Source organism: Watersipora subatra, chromosome 1, assembly GCF_963576615.1.
Source record: "Watersipora subatra chromosome 1, tzWatSuba1.1, whole genome shotgun sequence".
Classification (NCBI taxonomy): Eukaryota; Metazoa; Bryozoa; class Gymnolaemata; order Cheilostomatida; family Watersiporidae; genus Watersipora; species Watersipora subatra.
Window position 1 is genome coordinate 4356656 of NC_088708.1, and position 25772 is coordinate 4382427.

At 39.0% G+C, this 25772-nt stretch overlaps 2 protein-coding genes and 1 long non-coding RNA gene across 4 annotated transcripts in view; 1 reads left to right on the forward strand and 2 right to left on the reverse strand.

Annotated features, from left to right (window-relative positions):
* Positions 1-248: 248 nt before the first annotated feature.
* On the reverse strand, positions 249-15236 carry LOC137396608 (uncharacterized). 2 transcript variants are annotated; one of them, XR_010978708.1, is made up of 4 exons: positions 5098-5288; positions 4718-4752; positions 496-577; positions 249-385 (listed from the first exon to the last, which is right to left on the reverse strand). It is a non-coding gene; the product is annotated as an uncharacterized lncRNA (long non-coding RNA). The 2 variants fall into 2 exon arrangements; XR_010978666.1 differs by lacking the exons at positions 4718-4752; positions 5098-5288 and adding an exon at positions 14999-15236.
* A 180-nt stretch (positions 15237-15416) lies between these two features.
* LOC137407961 (zinc finger protein 367-like) lies at positions 15417-17473 on the forward strand. The gene is made up of 3 exons (XM_068094352.1): positions 15417-16087; positions 16362-16623; positions 16913-17473. Exons 1-3 carry the CDS (start codon positions 15445-15447, stop codon positions 17175-17177), a joined length of 1170 nt encoding a protein of 389 aa, XP_067950453.1. The 5' UTR covers positions 15417-15444; the 3' UTR covers positions 17178-17473.
* Positions 17474-17992: 519 nt separating this feature from the next.
* The window catches only part of LOC137409044 (E3 ubiquitin-protein ligase Su(dx)-like), a 30145-nt gene continuing 22365 nt past the window's right edge, over positions 17993-25772 (reverse strand). The window contains exons 12-18 of the mRNA XM_068095536.1: positions 25124-25283; positions 20889-21022; positions 20260-20400; positions 19716-19836; positions 19398-19471; positions 18920-19047; positions 17993-18740 (exon numbers count right to left, since the gene is read on the reverse strand). Of these exons, the coding sequence (XP_067951637.1) occupies positions 18568-18740; positions 18920-19047; positions 19398-19471; positions 19716-19836; positions 20260-20400; positions 20889-21022; positions 25124-25283 (931 nt within the window). The 3' untranslated portion in view covers positions 17993-18567. The remainder of the gene's footprint in view (positions 18741-18919; positions 19048-19397; positions 19472-19715; positions 19837-20259; positions 20401-20888; positions 21023-25123; positions 25284-25772) is intronic.

Genomic DNA, 25772 nt, shown 5'->3' on the forward strand with positions numbered 1-25772 from the left:
TTTCCGCATGTAATTTATGCAATGCATCATGTCCAGTTTCCTTCCACACTGCAGTTAGTCTAACTAAAGTCTGTAAGTCGTTGTGCTTATGATGATACCCAACAAGCTGAAGTCTTCGTAACTTCTCTTTGGCTACCGCAAGTTGTGTTTTCTCAGAGCACACAGGTAAGGGTGCAGACAGTGTGCTGGCAGGTGGTTTGAACTTCGACTTCACAAATAAACTACTGCAGTTGCTAGCCAATTGAATGGGAGCGGAGCAGGATGAAGAGGGCCTAGATGTGCTCTGATCTGTTTCACTATTGGTGGCTGTATTTGTCTTATTAGATTTGAATGGTGTAACAAAGCGCTTCTTTCTGACAACTTGTGATATGGAGAGAGATCGCTTCTAAAAGTGAAAGATTTTTGGTAAAAGCAGATGTGGTAGGTTCATTGCAGAGCCAAACGAAACAAGGTTTTATTATTCATTGCATCGATAAAAGACCAGTAAGTGCATACCTGAGTTGAAGTTGATTTGTTAGGAAAGGGGCCGTCAGAATGGTTAGACATTTGGGGTTGTTGGTTATTCATTCGGCATCACCTACATAAAAATCTATGTGAAGGATTTCAGGGAGGCTGAAATAGGCATACCAAATGATAGAAAGTGAATGGCTAAAAACATTTCCAGGATTTTGATCGGAAGCAACCGTTAAACTATGTGATGAACCAGCCAAATATTTAACGATAATCTTTACTAAAGCGGTTTGAGTGCTTTGCTCAATCACAACAGAAGCAGCATGAGATGCTACCCAGGATTTATTCCCAAGCTAAAATTATTCCAATAATAGCATTGTTTTAAACAGTCGTGTTTAGAGTTGGTATTTGACAAGCCATTAAAAGTGAACCATAAGCCTGTGCATGCATACCCTAGCGATGAGAATACACTGCTGAAGCAAATAGCCATTCCAATCGCCAATAATATAGCTCTGACTGATTGGAGAAGCCAAATCACTGGGGAAACTATCATTCTATTATCTTATTGTCATCCAAAAATGTCTTCAGAAAGGAAGAGCTCAAGTATTAGTAGTCACAATCATTTGTACTACATAACTTGATTTAAAATTTTCATGATCAACCAGTGTTGTTAGAAGTCGTACACTTGTCCCACATCTCTACACTTGCCATGGATTTGCTACCTATGTATTTAGTACTTCTATATTGACACTTCTTGTTGTATAAAAATTGACCAGATGTAGGGTGTTAGAGGCATCTACCTTTTCAACAATAAAATAGCAAATGTGATGCCTTGGGTAGTTAATCGGCTCAAATAATACATGAATGATGAGATACAGTCAGTCAATTAACAGAGTGCATGAGTAAATGTTTTAGAACCAAATTATTTGAGTTGGTTAGCCTTGTCAAACGGCATGTCTAAATATAGATTGTAATGCACAAATAATCATAGGCTAAATAATCATAATCAAGGCGAAGCAAGTGTACATAGAGCCACAATTATTTGTTGCATTTCAACAATACTGAGAAATGACATTTCCCAGTAAGTCTTTACCTGTAGTAAACAAAATGTGCATTCATCAATGATGACCTAAACCACTTGTTATAAATAAAGTGACAGACCAATATGGTGTATACCAGACTTGATGAACTCTAATTAAAAGCTCTGTTACACACTAGCAGTGTAAATGACATCTATAAAACATGAAAGATGTGACACTATAGAGTGATGTACAGTTGTTTCACGTGCTTACGGTATATGAACTGGCATATGCCGGTGCGTGTGATTCACTGTGTAAAAGATTAAAAGCACTTCAGTCAGACACTAGGTACATGTACTTGTAGAGCAAACCAAGACATCAAAAAAATTGTTGCTTCAACTTGCATTATCAATGTATCTTGTGTTTTGATTTAGCAAACAGACAACATTCATATTTACATACTAAACATAATAAATTAGAGAGGAGAGTGGGCAATGAGCAGATCCTCAGCGGTTTTCTTCAGTCTTGTCATTAATAGAAAAGGAGTGTTTGTGGTAACGGTGTTGCAATTCCCTTTGTGTGCATTTTCTTCGGGTTTTTGTGTTTGTAATATTGCCGCATTAGCAGGAAAACGATGCTGTTGATTCAATCGAAGCCATTATTGAAAAAATATCATGGCAAATGTCGCGACTCAAACTTGGCAAACACAGCCACTGGAGCCAACACAATCGATAGTTATGGAATTAGAAAATAACATCAGCAGTTTTTTGTTGTGCAAGACAATTAGTAAATAAAACCTTTACAAGTTTTTCTGATACCAGCGTTGCCGATCAATACATTAAAGCGGTTCTTGCACTCAGCCAATACCATGCTACTCATTAATGTTACTTGCTTTATAGGTGTTTTTAAACGGATAAAATGGCTTCACAATGTGGTTGTTAGATAATTTAGAAGAAAGTTATGCATACAATATTTTTAATGTAATGTCAAATACAGATCTAGAGAATGGTCTGCGACTGTAGATCAGATGGTATTAGACAGACTATTACACAGAAGGGTTAGCTTATTTCAAAATCTTTTGGGAATAGTTGGTAGTTTTGAGTTGGTGGAACTTGTGTTCTGTAGTAAATCCACTGTCTAAATTTAAGGCAGGTGCAACCCCAAATGCGCTGTCAATTCATTTATAATAATTGCAAAGTAGAACAGTTTCAATATTGCTGTGGCAAGCACATAGCTTCAAATGTCACGTACCCAACTAAAGATTAGCAGTGCAAAAACTACAGTAAAATAAAACGTGACACACACACAAGAGACCAACCCCAGCTTGTGCGCACTGTAGACATCGTTATGGAAGGTTCCAGTGGCTAATCAAATATGTAAAAATATACAAAAGCTATACAAACTTCACAAAAGCTCATAGCACTTAACAACCAACACCCACACTTTGCTGACGCAAAACCTTAATGAAAACTTGCAGACATGCAATAGTTTTAAGATATTTAGTCAAATTAGCCTAACGCATATCTAGCAAATATATCAACAAGCTTAGTGAGCATGCTCTCTGTTTGTAGCAGGGATTCGTGGTGGGATAGTCGTTGGCTATTTCTTTTTACTAGCAATGCTTAGGACTTCTATAGGAGATAGAGAACTTGTGATGTCATATTAGCAACTTTCGTAGCAGTTATATAGTCTGAGCTATATTTCACCTCTGCCAGGAACAAAGCTAACAAACACGCTATGCTGTTTGCTGATCTAGCCCATCAAGTGGTTATTGTGAATGAACATCAAACCTGCTGAATATTATTTTTCTTTCAGTCCAGTTAGGATGAGAGTATGCAACAAGTGATAGATGTGACTATTATTATAAGCCAAAGCCATAATCTGACTTGCCTTGCAAATATCTCAGTATGCATGCTGCAACGGTGAAGTGTCTCTTTTGATGCACTATTGCATTTGCCAATACTTCCAATACATGCGAGTTATCCGGCCTTGTTGATGTACAGCATAAAGTTGATTGTGAATGACAGATTGGTAAAGCAACTGTTCGACGGGCTTGCTACCATCATCTTTGACTATTTAACGTCTCCAGCTATAGGAGTGGTCGTAGGCCAGCATTTAGTCGTAATGTTATTTTGTAGAACTTGTTGAACATAATGCTTCTGGTAAAGGCCGAACGCATGGCCATTGGATTTTGCCTGAATACTTGAATAAAACTTCAACTCTCAAGTATTTTATCTAAAATAGAGCGGGGAGAATTACTTTTATATCATTGAGTGTAGACTGATTGATTAAAATTGAATTATCAGCATTCACAACAATAATGGTCTTGATATCATGTTGAGGAGTGTGTGGACATGAATTATGAATGGACAAATCCTATAGATTTACATCGAGACGGAGGCTTGAATATATAAATTGCTACAATTGGCCTACAGATGCTCATTTACAAAGAAGACAAATCCGTCAGGATTTTTTAGTGAATGTTATAATGCCTGATGAATGCTGTGAAGACATCCATACCGTATATGTGCCAATTTATGAATTCTGCTTTCACAACCAATACTGACCAGTTGTCAATCTGTATGAATTGCTTGTCGTCATGCAATGCTTTACATATGAATTCTATATAAGCAGATGGAAAACCAGATCCAACGGTGAAAAACGAGACTTGCTTATGAGTATCGCCAAGACCATTGCATAGAAGAATGCCATCATGGCAGAAGATGCTTATAAAACTAGAGGATAAATCAGTGACAGTGTTGACAACTTTACAGAAGAGCATCAAAGAAGGACAAGCACTACACCTCACACAAGTTAAAGGATGAGACAGAAATCCATTTTAAAATTTTATACACAATCGATCTCACTTCGCCTTGTTGACTTGTAGGGTCATATATCAAATCAATCCACCTGGCTGACAATCTGGTTATATAAGCAGAATGCATATAGCTCCACCGTTGGGCACTGACTAGAGTAAACTTAGCCATCAGGTTGATTTTTTTGGACTATATTTTTCACCGCATACAACACCTGCAGTCATGAGACAACAGTGAATATAGCCTGGTTTAACAAAAACTAATATAAAGTATGGTCTGCCTCAACTGGCTGCATAGCCAGAGTTCTGCCAATCTACCTACGGTGTGGAAGAGCCATGCAGGAGGTACATAAAGCTTACGCGCAGGCAGCTATGGAAGCAAGCAAGGTTTTCGTAAAGCTGCAGACATTTAACAACATATGGGAAAGCTTACCCAGACATCAAGATTGTGAAGAGGGAAGACTTGCTCTAAATACAAATTGATGCAAGCTATGGTGAGGAAGTCGAAGATTGAGGGTAAAAATGAATCAGCCTCTGGCGCTGTCAAAACCACATGAAAGAAGTATACAGGTTATGTGATCACTACACGCAGTTCAGCCAGCATGGAAAGGTGCAAAATCAAATATCTGATCTTTGATTTTGCTGAGTACCTCACCATCCCCAGCATATCCGGGCAAGCAGGATAAGCTGCTTGCCCAGATATGATAGGGATGGTATTGCATAAGCTTCAAAGTGGGATGCATATATTGGCTATTATGTGTAAGCAACACTGCATAGGCACATAATGGTGGGTGGCTGCCACAAGTCACCCACCTACAGCTTCATATTGGCTGGTACAACCAGATCTCTTGTAGACAGATGCTTTGGTCTAGTTACGATGAAGTACCGTCGACAAGATCACTGCTCTGGAGAACATCTTGTCAGTGCTATCAGCAACTCAGTTGAACCTGTCAACTCCGCTGTTCTCTACCCTGAGTAGCGCTGGTCAACTGGGACTAGTACCTTAAAACCTACAGTCGGACACAAGATATTCAAGACGCAAGACACCATTCAGTGAAAGAATGTTATTTAGAGCTTTGGCTCGTTTGAAGTTGTCATCAGCTTTGCACGGAGCAGCAGAAATTACTAGACCTGTTATGATTCCATCAACATGGCTATGTAACTCGTTTGCAGTGAACAGATGCTTTAAATTTCATGTGATGTAGCTGTTTGTGTTTAGTTTAGATATTGTTCGCCTATCCTTCAAGGTGAAGATTTGTGATATGTTTAGCTATGACTAGAGCATTCCATAGTTAGAACCATACTCTGTTATAGTTTTGAAAAGCAAATGACTTGACAGTTTGCAGAGCATGTGTGCCAACTGATTTATTGTTATGCATGTGACAAGTGATTAATCGAATCAATTAGAAAGCAATGAAACAGTCATGCAAGCCTCACACAGCCTCACTGCACTTTTACATACTAGCATTCACTTCAAAATCAAGAGTAAAAGCTGGGTTGTGCCAGGACAGTTATGCCAATCACATCGTTGATACAAGCTACTAAATTTATAACTAAACAGATGAGTCAAATTAATCTATATATTTCTCAAAGTTGATAGTATTGTGAAGGTTTTGTGCGACCTTCACTTTCCTCCACTAGTACAAGACTCGGTGCATGAGTTTATACATATATTTTCTGCTTAGTTCATAAGTTGTACAAGAATGCTCAAGTAACAGGCAATATGCAGGCCCAGAACAGCTCTGCTCTTCTACACAAATGTTCGAGCTTATATAGCTAGTAAGCTCCGCCTCCGTTCTACTTGGCTGGACTCGGCTTAGCTCGGTCTTGACTCGGCATGGCTCTGGCTTTGGCTAAACTCTGACCTCGTCATTCTGCCTGACTGAGCACAGCCCGGCTCGGCTTAACTCAGCCCTAGGCTCAGCTCTCAGTGGATCACACTCCACAACACTCTCCCCTCCATTGGTGACCACGGTCTCCAATCTAGACCTTGGGAGAGAGCTTATGGTAGCCACTCGGCAGACCTCCTCCTCTCCTGTCATGGTTCTGTCCAGGTCCTCATCATCTGCTTTGGAGGCAGCTTCTCCGGGGCAGCTCGTGCTGGCCTCGGCAGTCGCCTCCTCCCACTCATGATCTCCCTTGGGTGCTGCCACACCTACCGGCTCCGGTGCACCCCGTGCTTCCTCAGCTTCTTTCAAGCTAGTTGTGACCAAAGTCAATAAATCCTGTAGCGAGGTGTTACCTTCGCTGTCCATCTTCTCGAGTGCTCTAGCGTCGTCCAAAGAAAACGAGTGTTTTAACAGGAAAGCTTTGGTCGCGTCCGTGAGGACCGTTTTGCTGCCTTCCTGTTCGACCTCCGGACCGTTTTCCGACAATTCCATGGAGTAGCATACCCATCTCCGCACCATTCCGGCTTCCTGGTGGTCCGGGCCGGCCTCGAATTGTGCCGGACCGGAGTTGATTGGATTGGGTTGATAGGATCTGGTGTTGTGGTCTCTTCGGTCTCCACCAGGTTTGCTTCAGGTTTTCCCGGAACTTTTTCCCGTGTGGCCGGATTGATTTCCTCGGAACTCGGAGGGCATATTTGGCTTTCTTCTTCCTCCGGCCCGGCCGGATTTTCTTCCGGAGTTATCTCCTGTCCTCGTTTTTTTGCAGCCTCTAGCAGCAACCTTTCCCAGCTGGGGGCGGCATTATGGGTACAGGGTCTATTCTGACCTCCTGCCTCCTCTCCGGCCTGCTGGGTCGCGCTACTTTCATGTTAGGACCTCTCGTTGGCTCCAGGGTGGCCGGGGCTTGCCCCAACCTTTCTGGGCAATCATGATAAGGTTTCAGCCTTCCTTCGCTCTGAATGGAAGACTGGCCCTGTCCTTCCACCAGATATGTGTGGTTCCCCCAGGCCTTCAGGACCTGGTATGGTCCCACGAACTTCGCCTGTAGCTTGGGATTTTCTCCCCGTCTCCGGCGTTTATTCGTGAGCCATACTCAGTCGCCTGGGGCGTACAGCGGTGGCTCCTCCCGGTCCTCCTGTCTCACCTCCATCTGACTTTGTCGTAGCGCCTCGTGCACCGTCTGCATCCTCTGCTGCGCCTTAAGGACGTGCTCGTGGGCAGAAAAAAAACTCGGTCGGTGGTGAGTGGCTTTCCAGCTTGTCTGGCATAAAGCCTTCTTTTCCCTCTGGCCGCTTTTGTCCCTCCATGCTTTGCGGCCTGGCACACCTCACAACTCTTGATGAGCCGTCTGACTGTGGCCGTCAGTCTGGGCCAGTACCAAATCAGCTGGAGACGGCTTATCGTTCTTCCCACCCCAGAGTGAGCCAGGGCGTGCATTTGCTACACTGGTCTCCCTCATGGCCGGGGGGGGGGCAGATGGCTCACCATCTGGCATGGCCCTGCGGGGCCACGCGTGCTTCCAGCACGCCGTTTTGTCGTATGCGCAGAGAGCCTCGCATGTGATGCAGGATATCCGATATCGTAGGTTGGAATTAATCTATTTTTCTGATGTACTCCAACAATTTGGTTGTCGTTTTGGCACATGATGTTATCACGCGAGGTGAAAGACCAATAAAAGGCTTGATATAAAACGTCTCGTAGCAGTAGGTTATGACAAACACTTTGGGGTTTTACCGAAAAGCCCGTATCAAATATAGATGCTTCCAGTCACTAAAAAAAGCATCGAAAAGACTTGTGCGGGAGGAGAATCGCCAAAGATTCCTTCAAAAGATTCTGAGCACCAACAGATGTATGCCACACCCAGGGCTAAACTGGAAGTCACCAGCTGAAATACTTCACAGTAGGCAACCTCGCAATATGCTCTCATTGCTCGGGCTATCCCAATTAACCAAATCATCCAACCAAGTTTTGAAGATTAATACCAAGTACGAAGTTGACTCATTGGTCTATGTCCGAAACTACAGAGAAAGACCAAAATAGCTACCATTCAAAGTCACGGCAAAAATTGGTGGTGTAATGTATGAGGTCCAGAGAGATGGAGGTATTTGATGACGCCATATTAATCAACTGCAGCCAAGAGTGTATGTTGTTGACAGCATGATTCATTAAATTTTAAAGGGGATAATATTTTTCAAATTGTATTGGTTAATTAATATAATTGAAAATGTCACCATTACTTGAACATTTTTTGCAAATATTAATTATTAGTTTATTATTTATTAATAAATACATTAAAACAAATGAAAATAAAAATATATAACTAAACAAAAGTCAATAACAAGTGAGAAGGCAAATGACATGGCATGTTTTTGTAAGTCTAAAAATTACATCCTTACACTAGGACAATTGATTAGATACAAAGGTCATTCAATTATTTTTTTCATGCAATTAATTAATGAATTATGATTTACTCCATCAGTAACAGTGAGAGTGTATACCAAACTAACACAGTCAAATTTGAACTACATACATAGTGATGCGAATAGTAGAAATAGAATGCATAATGCGATTACTTTTTTTCCGAAAAAATATTAAAAGTTATAAAAATGAAATGGCAAACATACATGTGTACAGAAAACTTAATTGTTATGATCATTATTATAAACTTACTCAGGTGATACTCACAAGTCACGAGAAAATATGGCTGAAGGAGGATCGGAAACAGAAATTGGAATGATTGAAGATGAACCCGAAAAGGATCAATCCACTTCTAATGTGTCAGCAACCACTAAGAATCCCAAGATGAAAAGAAGTGCTTGCTGGACATACTTTACTGTTACAGATGAGAGCGATAAGGACTAGGTATGTTATGTTATATTGTAGCATTAGCATGTAATGAAGGCTAACATTGTTTTTATTTATATACATCCTAGGTCGCTCAGAAATGGAAGTGAATTTTAGCCGTTCATCGGCCCACTGATTGTATTATGTTTGGGTGATGTTTTGATAACAGCTCATTATTCATGGTATGTCATTTGTTGTAGGTAACCTGTGACTTATGTAGCAAATCCGTCAAAACAGCCGACTCGGGTACTTCAAACCTGTTTCAACACCTTCTAAGACGCCATCCAGCACAGTATGATGAAGCACATCAGCTGTGCTTGCCAAGATGAAGCACATCAGCTGCTCAGTCACAAGAGAGGTGGCAGAGATAATGCAGATGAAGATCCTAAACAAAAGAAGCTATTTAATACCTATACCTTTCGACAAAAATAAAGATAAGCACAAAGAATTGGTACGCGCAGTTACCAACTTCACAGTATCTGGAGCTGGTCCTATTTACACTGTAGACAAGCCATCATTCAGGAACATGCTAGCTGCGTTAGAGCCTAGATTCCAATGCCCATCAAAAAAATTCTTCTCCAACACCGCCATACCTGTCATGTACAACTCTATGAAAAGTGAACTTGTATCGCAAGTAAACAACTTGAGTGCATTCAGCATCACCACAGATGGCTGGAACAGTATAGCTGAAAACCCCCACATGTCATTGTCCATTCACTTTATCGATAGTGAGTGGTTACTACAGACCAAGTGTTTGGCTACTATGTATCTGCCAAAGGCACACACAGCTAAGACCATATGTGACTTCATACATAAAGGTCTTCTAGAATACGATCTCTACTTAGAACAGATGGTATTCATAACAACAGATTCCGCTTCTAACAACATCAAAGTGTGTAAAGACTTGGACGTAAATAGGCTGAGTTGCTTTGGGCACATCTTACACAATGCGGTGAATACTGCCATGAAGAAGTCTAAGGATATCACTGCTCTTGTGAAGGCAGTGAGGAAGATAGTGTCCGTGTTCTCTTATTCACACGGCATACGAAAGAAGTTAGCAAAGGTGAAGAAAAATATGGGAATAGACGAAAAGGCTCTTATTCAAGACGTTTCAACCCGCTGGAGAAGCAAATTCAAGATGCTGCAGAGGTTCTATGTACAATACAGAGCAGTAAATGAGGTCTTTGTTAACAGCCGAAAACACAGAGATTTAATTCTTTCTCAATCCCAAATCGACCTTCTAGGAGAGCATACCCCTCGCTTGGAGCCATTCTCTGTTCTGACTGACCTTCTCTCAGGAGATCAAAATGTAACACTGTCGTCTATTGCACCCACACTCATTCGAATCCAAAACATATGCAAAGCTAGTAAAGATGATGATGATGGAACAGAGAGTGAAACCTGTACATAACTGCAGCGTTGTTCTTGGATCGTCGCTATGTCTACAGGTAAGTTAAGTCATAGGTGCAAGCCGAGCTGTGAACCTGTTGAATCATGATTCATTGTCATGCAAAAAAATTTTTTCTTGAGTGTTTAAATAAAATGGCTATTAATTGCTTGGCTACATTGCTTATTAATCACTATTGCAGATCTCCTCAAATTGAAGAGTGGCCGACCAAAGAAGTGAAGGATTTCATATGTTCCTCAGTATCAGTGAAGAGAGAGTGTGAGTATTCTGGTGCCTCCACATCCCAGGGTCAAACACCCTCTCAGTCATCAAAAAACAGTGAGTTCTCTTATCTTCTCTTATGATGGCCATTTGATAATTGAACTTGAAATCATCCCGTTGTAACAGGAAAATGAAACGCTACCTGATTTTTTTGTAATCTCTCATTCTGTAGATTCATAGTATAGCAGTCTAACATCGACAAAATATAGTATAAGATAGATAAGTTTTTTTCGGTTTATTTTGCAGAATCTCAGTTTGGTGGATTTTCTAACAAATGACGAAGAAAGGGAAAGAGATACAGTCAATAGTGATGAGGTGGATACAAGCCAATCAAGAATAAGCAAGAAAATTGACGTCCTACAGGCGATATATCAGAGGATAACCAATGCAACAGACATATTATCATGGTGTAAGGCTCACCAATATGAGTTGCCCCTACTAGCATCATATGTACGCCGTATATACAGTGGATGTGCCACCAGTGTGACCAGCGAAAAATGTTTTTCTCTTGGTGGTCATATTGTGTCAAAAAAAGGAGTTGTCTAAAACCAGAGATGGTCAACATGCTTACATCTTTAGCATTTAACAGTAACACTAACAGGAAACAGTAACACTGATGCTTTTAAGCCTTAAGGTGTAAATTGTAATCAATATATTTTGCTGCATAAGTCAGATGTTACCAAGTACTTATAAACTTTTATTTTAGTATGCTGAAAATAAAATAAACCGGAGTTGAGTTGAATACAATGTAACACTAATACAATACCATAGCAAATGATAATTATTTTTCATAGCTTTGTGCTCTCAGACTGATTGATCTAATTATCACTATTGGCTTCCCACCCCCAGAGCCAGAGCAGCTAGTGCTGTCCAATTTAATAATATCACATCGCTAGAGCAGCTGTCTTCTCTTTCTCGGTTCGAAGCGGTTCATACCTTAGTACCCATCTGAGTAAACCATAGATATATAAACCTAGATTGGCCAATAATAGCTATTCCCATCGGTTGCCTTGTCAGACTTAAATATCATGACGTAACGTCATTGTATTGTACCTCATGCTTGACTGCACTGTTGTTGACAATGGAGCTAATGAGGAGAAAGTGACAAAATCACATTTATTTTCACATAAAAACCTTCTTGGATACATAATCCAGTAAACTAAAGCAATTCTGTGATAATATATGATAACCACCATAGATTAAAACTATAAAAGCTACGAATTGTTGCACACAAGTCATAAGCCATCAGGGCTTTATTTGCCAGCCTCTCCTATTCCCATTCTCTCTTTTCCCCTTCTCCAATGAAGAAGTTAGAAGGGGAAAAGAGAGAAGGGGGAGAGAAGAGGGGGGGGGCAAATAGCCCACCCACTCAAAGAACCAGACCCTGGCTAGGTAAATAGACTAATATCATGCTGAACTAAACATGACTAAATATGATGAGTATGCAAGTATGTCTTAAGTTAAAAATGAGACAGAATGATTATTTTACAGCTGGCTATGTAGCTGGCTAGGTCACCAAAGTTGAAGTATAATGATTGTATCACTAGCATCGTGGATGTTACCAACTATGATGTAAACCAAGCAACGAATTCCCTAATCACGGTTAAGAATCGTGGTGGCTTGACTTTGTCTTCGCCTGTGGTGATTGAGATTTGTAACCACAGTGAGAAAGCGACGAGAGTGTTGCTTAGTAGTGCGGGATTGGTGAAAAACTTTTCCAGGCTAGTACTAATTGCCACCATGGAAAAGTTGCTGAGGTTCAACATCATGCTATTGTTTAAGTGTAATCATTAAGCTAGTAGCCTAGCTCGTGAGATAGCAAAGATATATATTTCGATTAGGGCGCATTATGAAGCTAGGAATAGAGCTGGCACGAGTAGCTCGTCTGGTCTTGACCCACCGGGTCAGAGGTGCCCAGGTCGAGGCACCCGACCCTCGGGTCTTCCTATACAAAGACACGAGTAGGTTTATGGCTAAACAACAGCGGTTGTATATCGCTTTTTAAGTGCGATTGAAATGGAGTCGCATATAGTCCTAGCGCGGAAGGACCAGGCGAAATAAAACAAGGTGAGTCAAGACTACATTTTTACGTCTGCGACAATAGTCTTTGGACTATAGGTTTCACAACGTTTTTCGGCAAGAAATAATCAACATGTTGGTGGTCTGGGAGTTCATGAAGAAGCCAGTCACGAAAGGAAAATACCAAGTTATTTGTATAATATGCAAAAGCAAGTTAAAGGTTGACTTGCAACAAAATTCACATTACAGTTATTTGGTATCATAAGATTCACCGTGTCTTACTCTGTTGTGTTGTAAGTGTGAAATATATGGGAATGTGATTACAAGCTCTTAAAAGCTCAAAAACGAACAGTTAATCCCAGCCACACGAGACCGCCGTAGTTTGGATTCGCTTTCCAAAACGGTTCAAATGGGACGTAGTTGTTACAGGATGGTTTCTGTTTACACTTTCATGCAACCTCATTCGTCGAAAGATTTTCACAAATATACTTCACGCATTCAATAAGACTATGTCTAGTGTTCTTAGGCGTCTATTTTATCGTCATCGTAATGCTGTCACTTTTAGCAGTGATATCTTATAACTTACCATAAAAAATCGTTAAGCTTTTTAACCTTAGCTCGAAGGAGTACATATCATTGTCTGATAATCATGACGAGCCTGTTGGTTACCTGTGATAATCGAAAAGTGCTGCCAAAATTATTTTCGAAGTATTGGGTCACGTGATTAGATTACGACTTGACAATTGAATAATGCCGAAACAAAACTGTAAAGTAGCGAGCATCTATATTTGATACAGGGTATTCGGTAAAACCCGAAGTGTTTGTCATAAACGAGTGCTACGATAAGTTTTATATTGAGCTTTTTATTGGCTTTTCAATACACGTGAGAACATCACGTGACAAGACGATAACCAAACTGTAATGACTACGTCAGAGAAATAAACAGATTCCAATCTATGGCGGCTTTTCGTTTTTGAGCTTTTAAGAGCTTGTAATCACATTTCCACATATTTGGCACCTACAACACAACAGAGTAAGACATGGTGAATCTTTTGATACCAAATAACTGTAATGTGAATTTTGTTGCAAGTCAATCTTTAAGCTACAAAGAAGGGTCCACCTCAATACTATTGAGGCATTTACAACGAGGGCATCCTGAGGAACTTAAAAGCGCGCCTAAAAACCTTCAATCCAGCAAATTTATTTTATTTTAAGTTTCTTTCACTAATACCAGAGGTTTTAGGGAAGTGATGGATTTTTGCTTTCCACTTTGCTGGGTTATCTATTTCTATATTTGTAAAGTATTTTATAACTAATCTCTTGTTGATTATAATAGCAGTTGAAAATAAAATATGTAATCAAAACACTAGCCAAATCATGCCATTAATCTATCACCCATTGAATAGCATTGATCCACCAATGTCTAGCCATAAATTGTAGATTGCATCTATAAACCAAGCCACAAAATATAATGATTGGTGTGATAATGGTTTCTTTTATCTTAGTTTATTGATGTCACAACATTAGGCTGTAATAGAACTATCTCTTAACCTTAAATGAATAAAAAATCGCGCGTGCTGACCCAGTCCGACCCAATCTTGGCCCTCATTGCTGACCCTGAGTCTGGTCCGACCCTGCATTCCTTGGTCTCGTTCCAGCTCTAGCTAAGAAAGCCATTGATTCCATTTCCCTGATCAGATCAAAACTTCACAGGCTCATTATATTTAGTCATGTTTAGTTCAACATGATATTAGTCATTTACCTAGCCAGGGTCTGGCTCCTCGGGTGGGTGGGCTATTTGCCCCCCTCTCCTTTCCTCGTTCTCTCTTTTCCCCTTCTCACTTCTTCTTTGGAGAAGGGGAAAAGAGAGAATGGGGATAGGAGAAAGTGGCAAATATACCCTGATGGCTCATGATTTGTGTGCAACATTTCATAGCTTTTATACTTTTAATCTATGGTGGTTATCAGATATTATCATAGAATTGCTTTAGTTTACTAGATTATGTATACAAGAAGGTTTTTATGTGAAAATAAATGTGATTTTGCCACCTTCTCCTCATTAGCTCCATTGTTAACAACAGTGCAGTCAAGCATGAGGTACAATACAATGACGTTACGTCATGCTATTTAAGTCTGACAGGCTTTTTCCCTATTGTCCAATCTAGGTTTATATATCTAGGCCTATGGAGTAAACCGAAGTAACAAATGAAGATTCGGTTTTTCAGTTTCAAGGAGAAAACAACTCTGAAATTGAATGCATAGAGCATGTAAACATTAAACAGCTCTATTTTACCTTTTAACACTTTGAGCATGACAGAAGAACAGCGATCGGTACAATTTTGAAAGTTATAACTAGTTGTCTTTAAACAGGTAGTGGGATTACAATAGATGGAGCAGTGACAGTTCACAAATACTGTTCCCGTATATAGCTACTACCAAATATGTCCATGGCCACCTGTATAGCGGTAGGTCAAAACAAATCAGCCTCAGTTCATATGTCGAATATGCCGCAGCAAGAAAAACGAACTCAGCGCTTAAACATTTATTTACAGACGATCGCTGCTTTAGCCTCACTAGTTATTCTTGAGTAGTAATGCTTTGCTAGGCTTCCGTATTCAAAACAAAACTTGCGCTACAATCCTACAGCCCGTAGCGCGAAAAGTTCTTTGGAGGGAAAGTTTAGTTCTTCGTCGTTTCCTGTTTCGTTCCCGTTCGAGCACTCTAATCAGTTCTGCACTTATGGCGATGACAGCCAAAACCCTGCCTGTTCTGCATTATCCAAAGTCGAAACCGATAAAACCCACTTGTTCTATTACTAATGCATCGACGTGTAAACAAATGTCACACAGCAGCTGTTTAGATAATGACGTGAAAGAAAAATATCTGACGGGAGGCGTTTCACTGATTAATCAATGTTGCCCATCATCAAACAACACTGTTATTCAGGTTATGTGTGAATTACCAGTTTCTACTCAATCTGCGGATGGTACATTTTGTGCAAGTGATCAAACGGGTTGTGCTACAAGTTCGACTAGTGGGTGTGATACGACAGAGAAATCTGGTGATAACCCATCCGCCAAAACTCAGCTTGTGACAGTACTTTTAATGACATCACCGACTTCCTCTGTCTCGAAATCTATCCATAATGTTGATAATAACCAGCAAGCCGACTCTGGTTCTCCTGTAGGAAGCCCTAAAGCGTCACCTTCTCATGACGCTAATCAAAACTCAAAATATAATAAAATTGGACGTCCGCGTAAATCAGAAGTAGAAGTACTTAAAGCTGAAGGAGAGATATCTACTAGTAAAATGAAATGTTTAGTTTGTAAAAGGATATTTCCAAGAGTTAAATCTTTAGAAGCTCATATGAGAATTCATACAGGTAAGCTAAAATCTTTATGCATTAGGTCCTATTGTCATGGTACCTATTGTCATGCACGATGAGTTTTTTGTTAATTTCTATTGTAAGGAGATGTTTTTCAATTGTAGTCAAGCAAAGGTTTGGGCAGTCATCAAATTGTAGCTATTTAAAAACTACCTCCCACTTTAATTTTTTACAGCAAGCGTATTCTTCATTACTTCTCAACAAGGAACTGTTTATGGCCTAATACTATTTAAATGTGTGGTAACTGTATGATTCATTTCTATTTATGCAGGAGAAAAACCATACAAATGTGATTTTCCCCATTGCGACAGATCATTTAATCAAGGCGGTCAACTTCGAACTCATCACCGTTTACATACCGGAGAAAAACCTTTTAAATGCGGTGTCGCCTCTTGTATGAACCGCTACGCACATGCCAACCGGGCTTGCCCAGACCACGCTGAATCTACCCTTAAGCGTGCACCTGTGACATCTATAGAAGCTGAAGTTGACTGCTTCCCAAATAAAGATGAAGTAGCTCGTTGGCTCTACAGGTAACTTTTAACTATCGGTATCAATTTTATCAATTATGATAACACCAAATCGTGTTGTGTTCCCTAATCGTGTTGAATTTACTAATAGTTGGTCTTTTCTGAGGAAAATGTATATTATTAAAAATTGTAAGAAACATTCCTGCTTCCTAGATTGTTAAGCTATCTCAAGCACACCCACAACTGACCGAGACAAAATTTGAGATTATTGCAAGACATGAAATGTTATATAATAACCATTGCCTTTTTATTTTTCAAATTTCATTGAAATTTTCTTTGCTATCATTGCTAGGTATGGTAGAGACCATAAGATTGATGTGGAAATACTGCGTTATGACAATCCTGTTGTGAAAGCCGAGGTTATGGCAGAAATGGTTGTACTTAGGAAGTATGAACCAGAACCAGAGCAGCCGGTAACTATATTTAAAAGATCAATATCTAATGGTCAGCGTTCATCAGATAAACAGACAGTGAGAAAGCCAAAAAAGCGAAAGATTAGTGCCAAAACCAATGAGATACAGGGCGCCTTGGCATTGATAGAACTGTCGGAAAAGTGAGTTGGCGTACATAGACGTACATAGACATCAAAAGTCTGCTCATCTTTAATGCGTGGTTGTAAAGTGAAGATAATTTGCTCAGCGATGCTTATCGTTTTCCCATTGAATTTTTGCTGTTTCTGTATTATGAGACTGCCTGTTAATAGTAAGCGTATATCTTTTCATGCGCAGGTTTCCTGTTGTTTCCTCAGATTATCATTGTCTTCCACTGTCATTGGCTACCATCTCAGCTGTGAGTTCACATTCGCCCTACATGAAACTTTAATTCGTGTACAAATACATTTTTATATGCTATCGTTGGTGCTTTCATATGTACTGTACCTACTGTGCTACTGTAAGTTTGCAGTCCACGGATAAAGGAGCATCTAATAAGACGATGCCACCAAGGTTCAAGAGTGCAATCAGCTGACAATTCTATTGATTTATTGCCTATATAGTTGTATTAAATTTGATCATGGGTTTGTAGAACAGAGTAAAAATTAAATGAATGTTGAATTTGTGCAGGTTTGCAAAGTGGTGTGTATGCGCGATCATGCCAATATCACCAGCTCGAGGCTGTCTTGAACAGCTCTGGTCTCGATATAAATTCCAAACCTTTCGGTGTGGTCCTGTTGTAAGTCTAGCAAACTATCACATACATTTGCAAGGATTCACCTACTAGTCTGGTGAGCTTCACTTCCTTCATTCCAGAATTTTAAATGTTTCACGTAATAGCTGTTTTTATTATAACATGTACGGATGAACAGACCCTACAAAACAACTAGTGAGTAGTTCTGATACAGCATATTGCAGAATATAACACAACAAACAGCATATAACTTAAATAAAAAATGCTTTATTGAAAATATATCATCGACAACTGTGACCATGTTGTATAATATTGAGGCCAGAACATAAAACTCGGGTCTTTTACTCATGTTTACAAAAAATTCTTTAAGCACAAATCCCCAGAAATACATGCGCTTTCACAAAAATATGGACCCGCATCAGCGGTTGCACAAAAATAGTTTCATTATATTCTGATCAAATTAAATGACCTAAATCAAGTATCAAAAAGGGCCTGAAGAAACTTAACCAACACAACCATTATTGTGATGAGATCCACTTGTGCAACCATATCACACAAAAAATTTCATACTATGGTAAAGCTTTCTTGAATTTTATAGCATATTACAATATAGCTTTTGGGCATGACGAGGGAAGCAAGAAGCTGACAGCAGTTTTCCATCGCTCTCTACGATCAGCATGTAGATAGGCGGGTGCAAACGAAGGCATGCATCCAATGTTATAACAGTTAGTGAGGAAAATATGCAATCAGCAATTGAAAGATGGACAGAACATTCGAGTTGGAATAATTAAAGTTTGCCAGAAAGTTTGCCTTTACAAGTCATTACTCCTGGCCGAAACCTTCGGTTTCTTCAATAGCAAAAGTCAACTTTTCTACTAATTGTTCATAACTTTTGTATGGCGGTAAATCCAATCTATTGAAGCAGGTATGGCTACGTGGTAACCAAGTTTCTTTTCCCACTTTCTCTATGCAGAATCTCTGAGGTCCATTGCTTCCTGCAAATGTAAACAATTAACAATTAATATAAACAAATATATTAATATAAACAATTAATACATCAACAGACTACTCCATGTTCAAATGCAATTTTCAACATCACTAATTACATGTATGTTACATAATTCAAAGCCTGCCAATCAAAATTGGGTCATTGCTGACAGTTAGTAGAACTTACCCATTAGTTCTGCGAATCCTCCAACAGGCAGCCTACAGGTGCCAGTTACAAACTGAAGAAGCCGTGTTCTCTTCTCATTATCTATTTCATGTAGGAATTTCCAAAACCATTGCACTTGCTTGCTGTTTCTACAAAGGAAAGGCCGAGACTGCTGGTAATAAACAGTCAACACTAAAACTGCCTAGTCATTTGAAGACTGCCTTGCTTTTATGCAAGCATTTTGATTATGAATCACGACTGCAAAATTTTTAACCTCACTATATCAATTATAATTGTTATTATATTTGATAAAATATTAATTATTATTGTAAGCTTTGCTACATCAATTCCTGTGTTCAAGAAAACTACAAACAACAACTTGTGCAGAAAGAGAACATTGCAGTGATCTAAACTGCAAGAACTCGTCATAGGCCAAGGTGATGATGAATGTATACAGGAATGAGAAAATGAGAAACCTTGAGAAAGTGAGTGAACTTACCTTGTATAGTGTCTGTATATAGTGTGCTTCTCCCAATCATCAATGTCTATCTCTTGCATACCACACAGCATCAACTGCAATTGTATAGTAAGGATTACAATTCCTGAACATGTTCTCTCTAACCGACTGAACGATTCATTACTGATTTAAACACGATTCAACCACTCTATTGGCCTGTTCTCATTGTCTCTTCTCATGTTACATTTTAGGTGAACATAAGTTTATGGTGATACACTACTTAAACAGGTGCCAATGTTCTGACGCTTCGACAGAAATCTAAGCTCGTCTGAGTAAAAAAGAACATGCTGTCTTCGTTACCTCAAGCTCTCTCTCATCAAAATACTTGAGCCACTCGAGAGGAACCACTTCATTGAAACCGTCAAGAAATGCTTTGGTCTGCGATTCAACGCCTCGGGTGAATCTCCAGTTGGTCATCAACCTAGATGGAAAAGCATGAGCTTGTCACCCCTTGTTTATACAGAAAGTGTTGGATGCAGTCACTACATCCCAACTGACTGGCCTACCAAGTCCACCCTTATAGGTGCTATAGCAGCTTTTTTACCAAACTTTAAATCAACTCTAAAGAATCTGTCCGCATCAGATATCAATAAAAAAAGTCTCTGATTGTGGGACCTAAATGCAAATATTGCTACAAATAATGTAAATTGTGTTTATAATATAGCCTAAAGGTTTGGAACTCTATTTGATCAACCGCTGCCGCTGTACTGTATTTTACACAATCATACATTTATACTCAGCGGCAAATAAAAACTTAGCTTTAGCACAATAGGTGACAGAGTGCTCATCCTTAGGAAGCTGTAAACCCCAAGTACAATATTTCAACTTTGGTACAAAAACTCACTCTAGATATTCCAGTTTGTTACTTTCTGTAACAGGAATATCATCTCCACCTTCCTTGAGTTCATGATGCTCGATTTTACCAAGCACTTCAAAGTCAGCAGAGAAGGTCATCTCAAGGCCACACTCTTCGATGTCGTTATCTCTGCAGATATAGGAACATAAACAGCTTTCAACAGAACCCCATGCTACACTGTTAGAGTGCATAAATTTTATAACAACAAACTAAGACCAAACTAATACCATTACACAGGTTCGATAAAGTAGATAGAAAGGCTGAAGTTACAGTGCAGTACCAACTTTTAAATAAATAAACACTGCAAATAATTTGCAATATTCAACATGCAGTCAAAAGGCTCGAAAGCCATCTAGTAACAGCAAAAAATTCTCTTAAAATGAAAATAATTGAATGAAAAATTAATATTTTAATCTTGCTTGTCAATAAACATAAACTGGGTCTGGTAGTGAATGCCTAACTATTTGATCAAAATTTAAAGACAGCTACGTAGCAAGAAGATAAAGCATCGATGATAAGGCAAAGGGTCCTAAAGCCTGGTGAGAGCTGTAACCTGTGAGAAGTTGTAGATTTCTACATAAACCAAGCCAATATCTTCAAAGCTATGAATAACTTACTTGATCCAGTTTAGAGAATTGAAAAATTCCTGATCTAAGATTTCGATGTCTTTCATAACAATCTTCTTTCCTAGCATTTGCTTGTAGAAAGGTAGCGTGAAGCCATTGTCTATAAACTTGCTGTGGTAGAGAGCCTGTAATTATAGATGAATTTTAAGACACTATCAGTTGGACACATAAAAGTTCATGAAGACAACTTGATAGAATGGGACAACATAAAACAACGATTAAAAACAAATATAGCGTAAGTAAAAATAATAACTGTTTCTACATAATATAAATAATAATGACATTTCCCTTAAAACAACTTATTTACAAAAACTTTCAAGTCTAAAAAAACTCAAGACTAGAGCATGACTTGTTTTTACTATATGGTGGCATTTATCTGTTGTTGAAAGCCTAGGCTAGCTTCGGCTAATTCAACTTGATCCACCAAGTAACCATGGTGCTAAAAGTATACACAACTTATTACAAGCACAGTACACATTTGGCCTTACAGATTTAAGGATCAATTGTAATAAGCAAGTCTACTTTTTTATTTCCGCAGTTAATTCTGATAAACAGCTTTTATGAAGCTTCAACAGAGTTTCATAGTGAGCTCATCACACATTTCATTACAAACTCCGTAAATCATGTATAAGTGTGCTACCTACTACTACAGAGTTGTGTTACCTACTATAGAGTTGTGTTACCTACTATAGAGTTGTGTTACCTACTACAGAGTTGTGTTACCTACTATAGAGTTGTGTTACCTACTATAGAGTTGTGTTACCTACTATTATAGAGTTGTTTTACCTACTATAGAGTTGTGTTACCTACTATAGAGTTGTGTTACCTACTACTATAGAGTTGTTTTACCTACTATAGAGTTGTGTTACCTACTATAGAGTTGTGTTACCTACTATAGAGTTGTGTTACCTACTATAGAGTTGTGTTACCTACTATAGAGTTGTGTTACCAACTAATACATGTACATGTAGTTGTGCCACTTACTACTACATCACCTGATTGGGTTAACCGATAGCTTAATTTCTAGTATTTGGCAGAAGAATAAATGTGCTTCCACACACTATAGACATACTAGCAACTAATGTGAGCAACAAAACAATGTGTGCATGATAAATTGCGAACATTACGAGACAAGTTGACTCAGTCATTGATCTCTATATAAGCACAACTCCTTTGTACTCATTCTGTATTGTGTGTTAACTCTAGAGATTTTTACCATAAGACTTTTCATTCCTTAATATCAAATCTCAGTGTTTCTCAGTTGTTCGTCTGTCTAAGTATAACGATCAAGTCTTAGGATTAAAAAAAACCTTCGCACTAGATGTAACTCAAAACTTCCAAGGCTGCAGACCAACGAGCCAACCCATTAGACCAAGGATGGGCAAACTTTTTGACTTGCAAGACACTATGGGTTATAAATTTTGAGAAACGGGCCACTACAGTACATTGACTGCTGGGCCGAATATAATAGAGCGTTGCTTGTAGTTTGCAAACCTCATTGTACAGGAAGCACATGCAAATAAAAGTTGAACACGTTGAACACTAACATCGAAGACTGTGTTTTTCAAATAAGCAAAAGAAACAATAAACTACAAGTAAATAGATTAGAATAGAAGACTGTGATGTATCAACCCTGGAGATTTAATCTTTTTTTAATACAATTCAACTAAAGGCACGAAGTATAAAAAATATCAAAATTTATTGAAATGCTGATGAATATCACTTGCAACATTCAAAACATTACTAGCCAACAAAATAGGCAATCAACCTCAATCCTTTCTGTCCCACTGCAGTGCGTAATTAAAAGATGCGTCTTTTTAAACTTTCCATTTTTTTAAAACAGTAGAAAAACTCAAAACTTTCCGTGAAAACAGTGTTGTTGGTCTTCCTTTTTTGCCAGTGCGTCAAAGTTTACGAGTTGGTTTTGTTGTAGAAATTCTCAGAATAGATTGGAGGTGTTAGTCAGTTAACTTGGATCTGTGACGGGCTTTGTTGATGTTCATGATGCTGAATGTCTACTCACAAATGTAGGGTGAGCCAAACAACACCAGCATCTTTCGTGCCATTCTCCGCAGGTTTGGAAACATGGCTTCATTAAGTGAAGCGTAAAAGTCATCCAGTTTAAAGGAGTTAAACTTCTCCTTTGAAGCGGAATAAGACTGAGGGTCGATCAGTTCCAATTGCAGCTCCGGTGGTGCTGTTTCAGAGTCTTGTGATAATGGGCAGAAGACCAACTGAAGCGACTTATCAATTTTTTCAAAATCTGATAACTGACAGCAAAGTTCTATGTGCAGGCTGTCCAGTGTTTTGCAGTATTTCTTTGTTTTGTGTGACCTCTTTTAGCGTGACGGGAAAATGTGCGAACGATTTGTATGACATTTGTCTCAAGAATAAAACCAGCTTCGATTTGAAGGCTGGCACATTTGTGTACATGTTGTGCACAAATTGATCTTTCCCCTGCAGTTTCACGTTCAGCTCATTCATATACAAAAATACGTCAAGAGAAAAAGCAAAAAGTCACACAGCCAGTTCACGTCTTTCAGCTCGGGAAACTCTTTGAATTTCCCCAATCAACTCTAAAAGGGAGACGATCTCCTCTTTGAGCACCCATACTCAGTTAAGCACTTCCCAAAACTTAACCAACGAACACAAGAATGTCAAAGTAAGTCCTGGTGATCTGCATCAGTTTCCTCCAAAAACGCAATGAACTGACGGTAATTAAACCCTCTTGCGTGTATGAAGTTAAGAAGTTTTACAACCAGATCCACGACATGTTTAACCTACTATGACTTGCAGAGACTCCGGATGAATAATGCAATGAAGACAAATAAGATTTACGAATTAAAGTAAACAAATTACCCAAGGGTTTTTCGTTCACTTTATCCTGGATTCTTTTTAGCAGTCCGACATTTTTACCAGTTAGATTTGGCGATCCATCTGTGGTGACATAAGCAAGCTTACTCCGTGATAGTTTCACTCTCTCGATGACAGCAGACACATGTTCATATAAGTTCTCGCCTCGCATTTTCTCTTTCAGCGGCTTAATGCTTTAAACTTCCTCAGTTATCTCGAAACTTTCGTTTATCCCGCAGATAAAAATGAGGAGCTGAGCAATGTATTTAATGTCAGTACGTTCATCAAGTGCTAATGATAATAACTTAAAAAGTTCCCACCTTTTTGTTTAACTCGCTGAATATATCTTCATCAATGAGTTCAACACGGCGAAGCACTGTCCTGCGTGATAAGCTGATTTTTTTTAACCTGCTTCTGCTCTTAGGACACTTGACACCTGCTGTCTCTATTATGAATTCTCTTAAAAACTCGCCTTTAGAGAAAGGCTTGTTAGCCTTTGCCAATTTGAAAGTCAGCAAAAAGCTTGTTTTTGTGCTTGCCTCTTGAATTGCAGTTTGATGGTGAAAAACATTTTGCTGAGTCTGTAAATTAGCCACCAACCTCTGGCAGTAGCCGTTTGTCACTCACTGTCCCCTTTCATTTTCTTTGGACCGCTCATTTTTCCAAAAGGGCTCAAATGGTAATGAGAAAATTCGAGAGAAATAAAGAGTAAGGACTCAACAAAGTCCTAAATGTCAGTGCGCCATCTATTGGTGAAACGAGGTATTGTATGGACAAGATGTAATGAATTATTTATGAAGCATTATTATTTTATTTACTGGACAAGCTTGGCGGGCCGGTTTTAATAGTCTAGTGTGCTGTATATGGCCCACAGGCCGTAGTTTGCCTATGTCTGCATTTGACTATGTGTCCAACTGTCCGTAGTGATTAACAATAGTGCACATATCCATCACATAAGTTGAAATAGGCACGCTTTAAGCGCTTGGTAAAATGCTACTGGTTATTAACTAGCACATAACAATTATTTAGCTGGCTTCATCACGGCTCTTATTATAGTAAATATTTGGACGAGCTTGTTACTAGCTTATTTTATTATTATCTTATCTATTCTTATATTACTAGCTTATTTTATTATCACTGCAAAGCTGGGCCTTCACCTAGTTCCTTAATGTTTATTACTACTTCAAGGATAGTTATTTTCATCAATAAAATACAGACGTTGTTTAACCAGTTAGTAATTTTACGATTTTCTACAAATTTTTAGAGCATCTCAAAGCCACAATCTACGGTCATTGCACTAGCTTTAAAACAAACTGTTGTCTTTCAATTTTTTATAAAGGCCGGATGATGGCAGGATAAGTGATTGCACATACCATGGCAATAAAACGACCGACGAATTTGAAGTACATCAGATGCTCTGGGTTGACTGAAGAAGCTGGATTGATTTGAAGCGTATAGTTGCTCACACTTGCATACTCAAAGAGGCAGTACATCGGGTTAAGAACTTCGTGTGATAGATGAAAGAACCATTCCCTAGAAAAGTACGAATTACCAATGAGATTATAAAATTAACACAACACTTGCGGTTTAATGGGCGAGTGAGAGAAGTAATTGCTAGAGGAAACTACTCTTCTGCTACTCAAAAGAGGAAACAGACAGGCAAGGCACATGTGTACATTTGTCTATGTGCCCTAAAAGCCTCTACATTAGTAAAGACATGGACATGAGGAGCAATGTATGAACAAAGTGTATGAGACAGATGAGAATGCGCATGAGATATGTTGTCATTTGCAGCAGGATTGTGGACATGTAATAGTGATGCCTGCGAATGAGCTGCATACACACTCAAAGGTTGCGCACGGGTATAAGATAGTTACATGTAAGTGTAAATGTAACAGAAGTAGTTTACATGCCTAGCAGAAAATTATCAACGGCAGAGAAGTAATAATTATAAAAAATGTAAACATGAAAATGAATGCGTAACATGGCCATAGCTACACTGGTTTATAAATGTCTTGTCAA

Coding starts and splice junctions, on each gene's coding strand:
- LOC137407961 (XM_068094352.1), top strand. CDS start 15,445: ATGGCGATGACAGCCAAAACCCTGCCTGTTCTGCATTATCCAAAGTCG. Junction 16,088..16,361: donor TCATATGAGAATTCATACAG/GTAAGCTAAAAT, acceptor CTATTTATGCAG/GAGAAAAACCATACAAATGT. Junction 16,624..16,912: donor GTAGCTCGTTGGCTCTACAG/GTAACTTTTAAC, acceptor TATCATTGCTAG/GTATGGTAGAGACCATAAGA.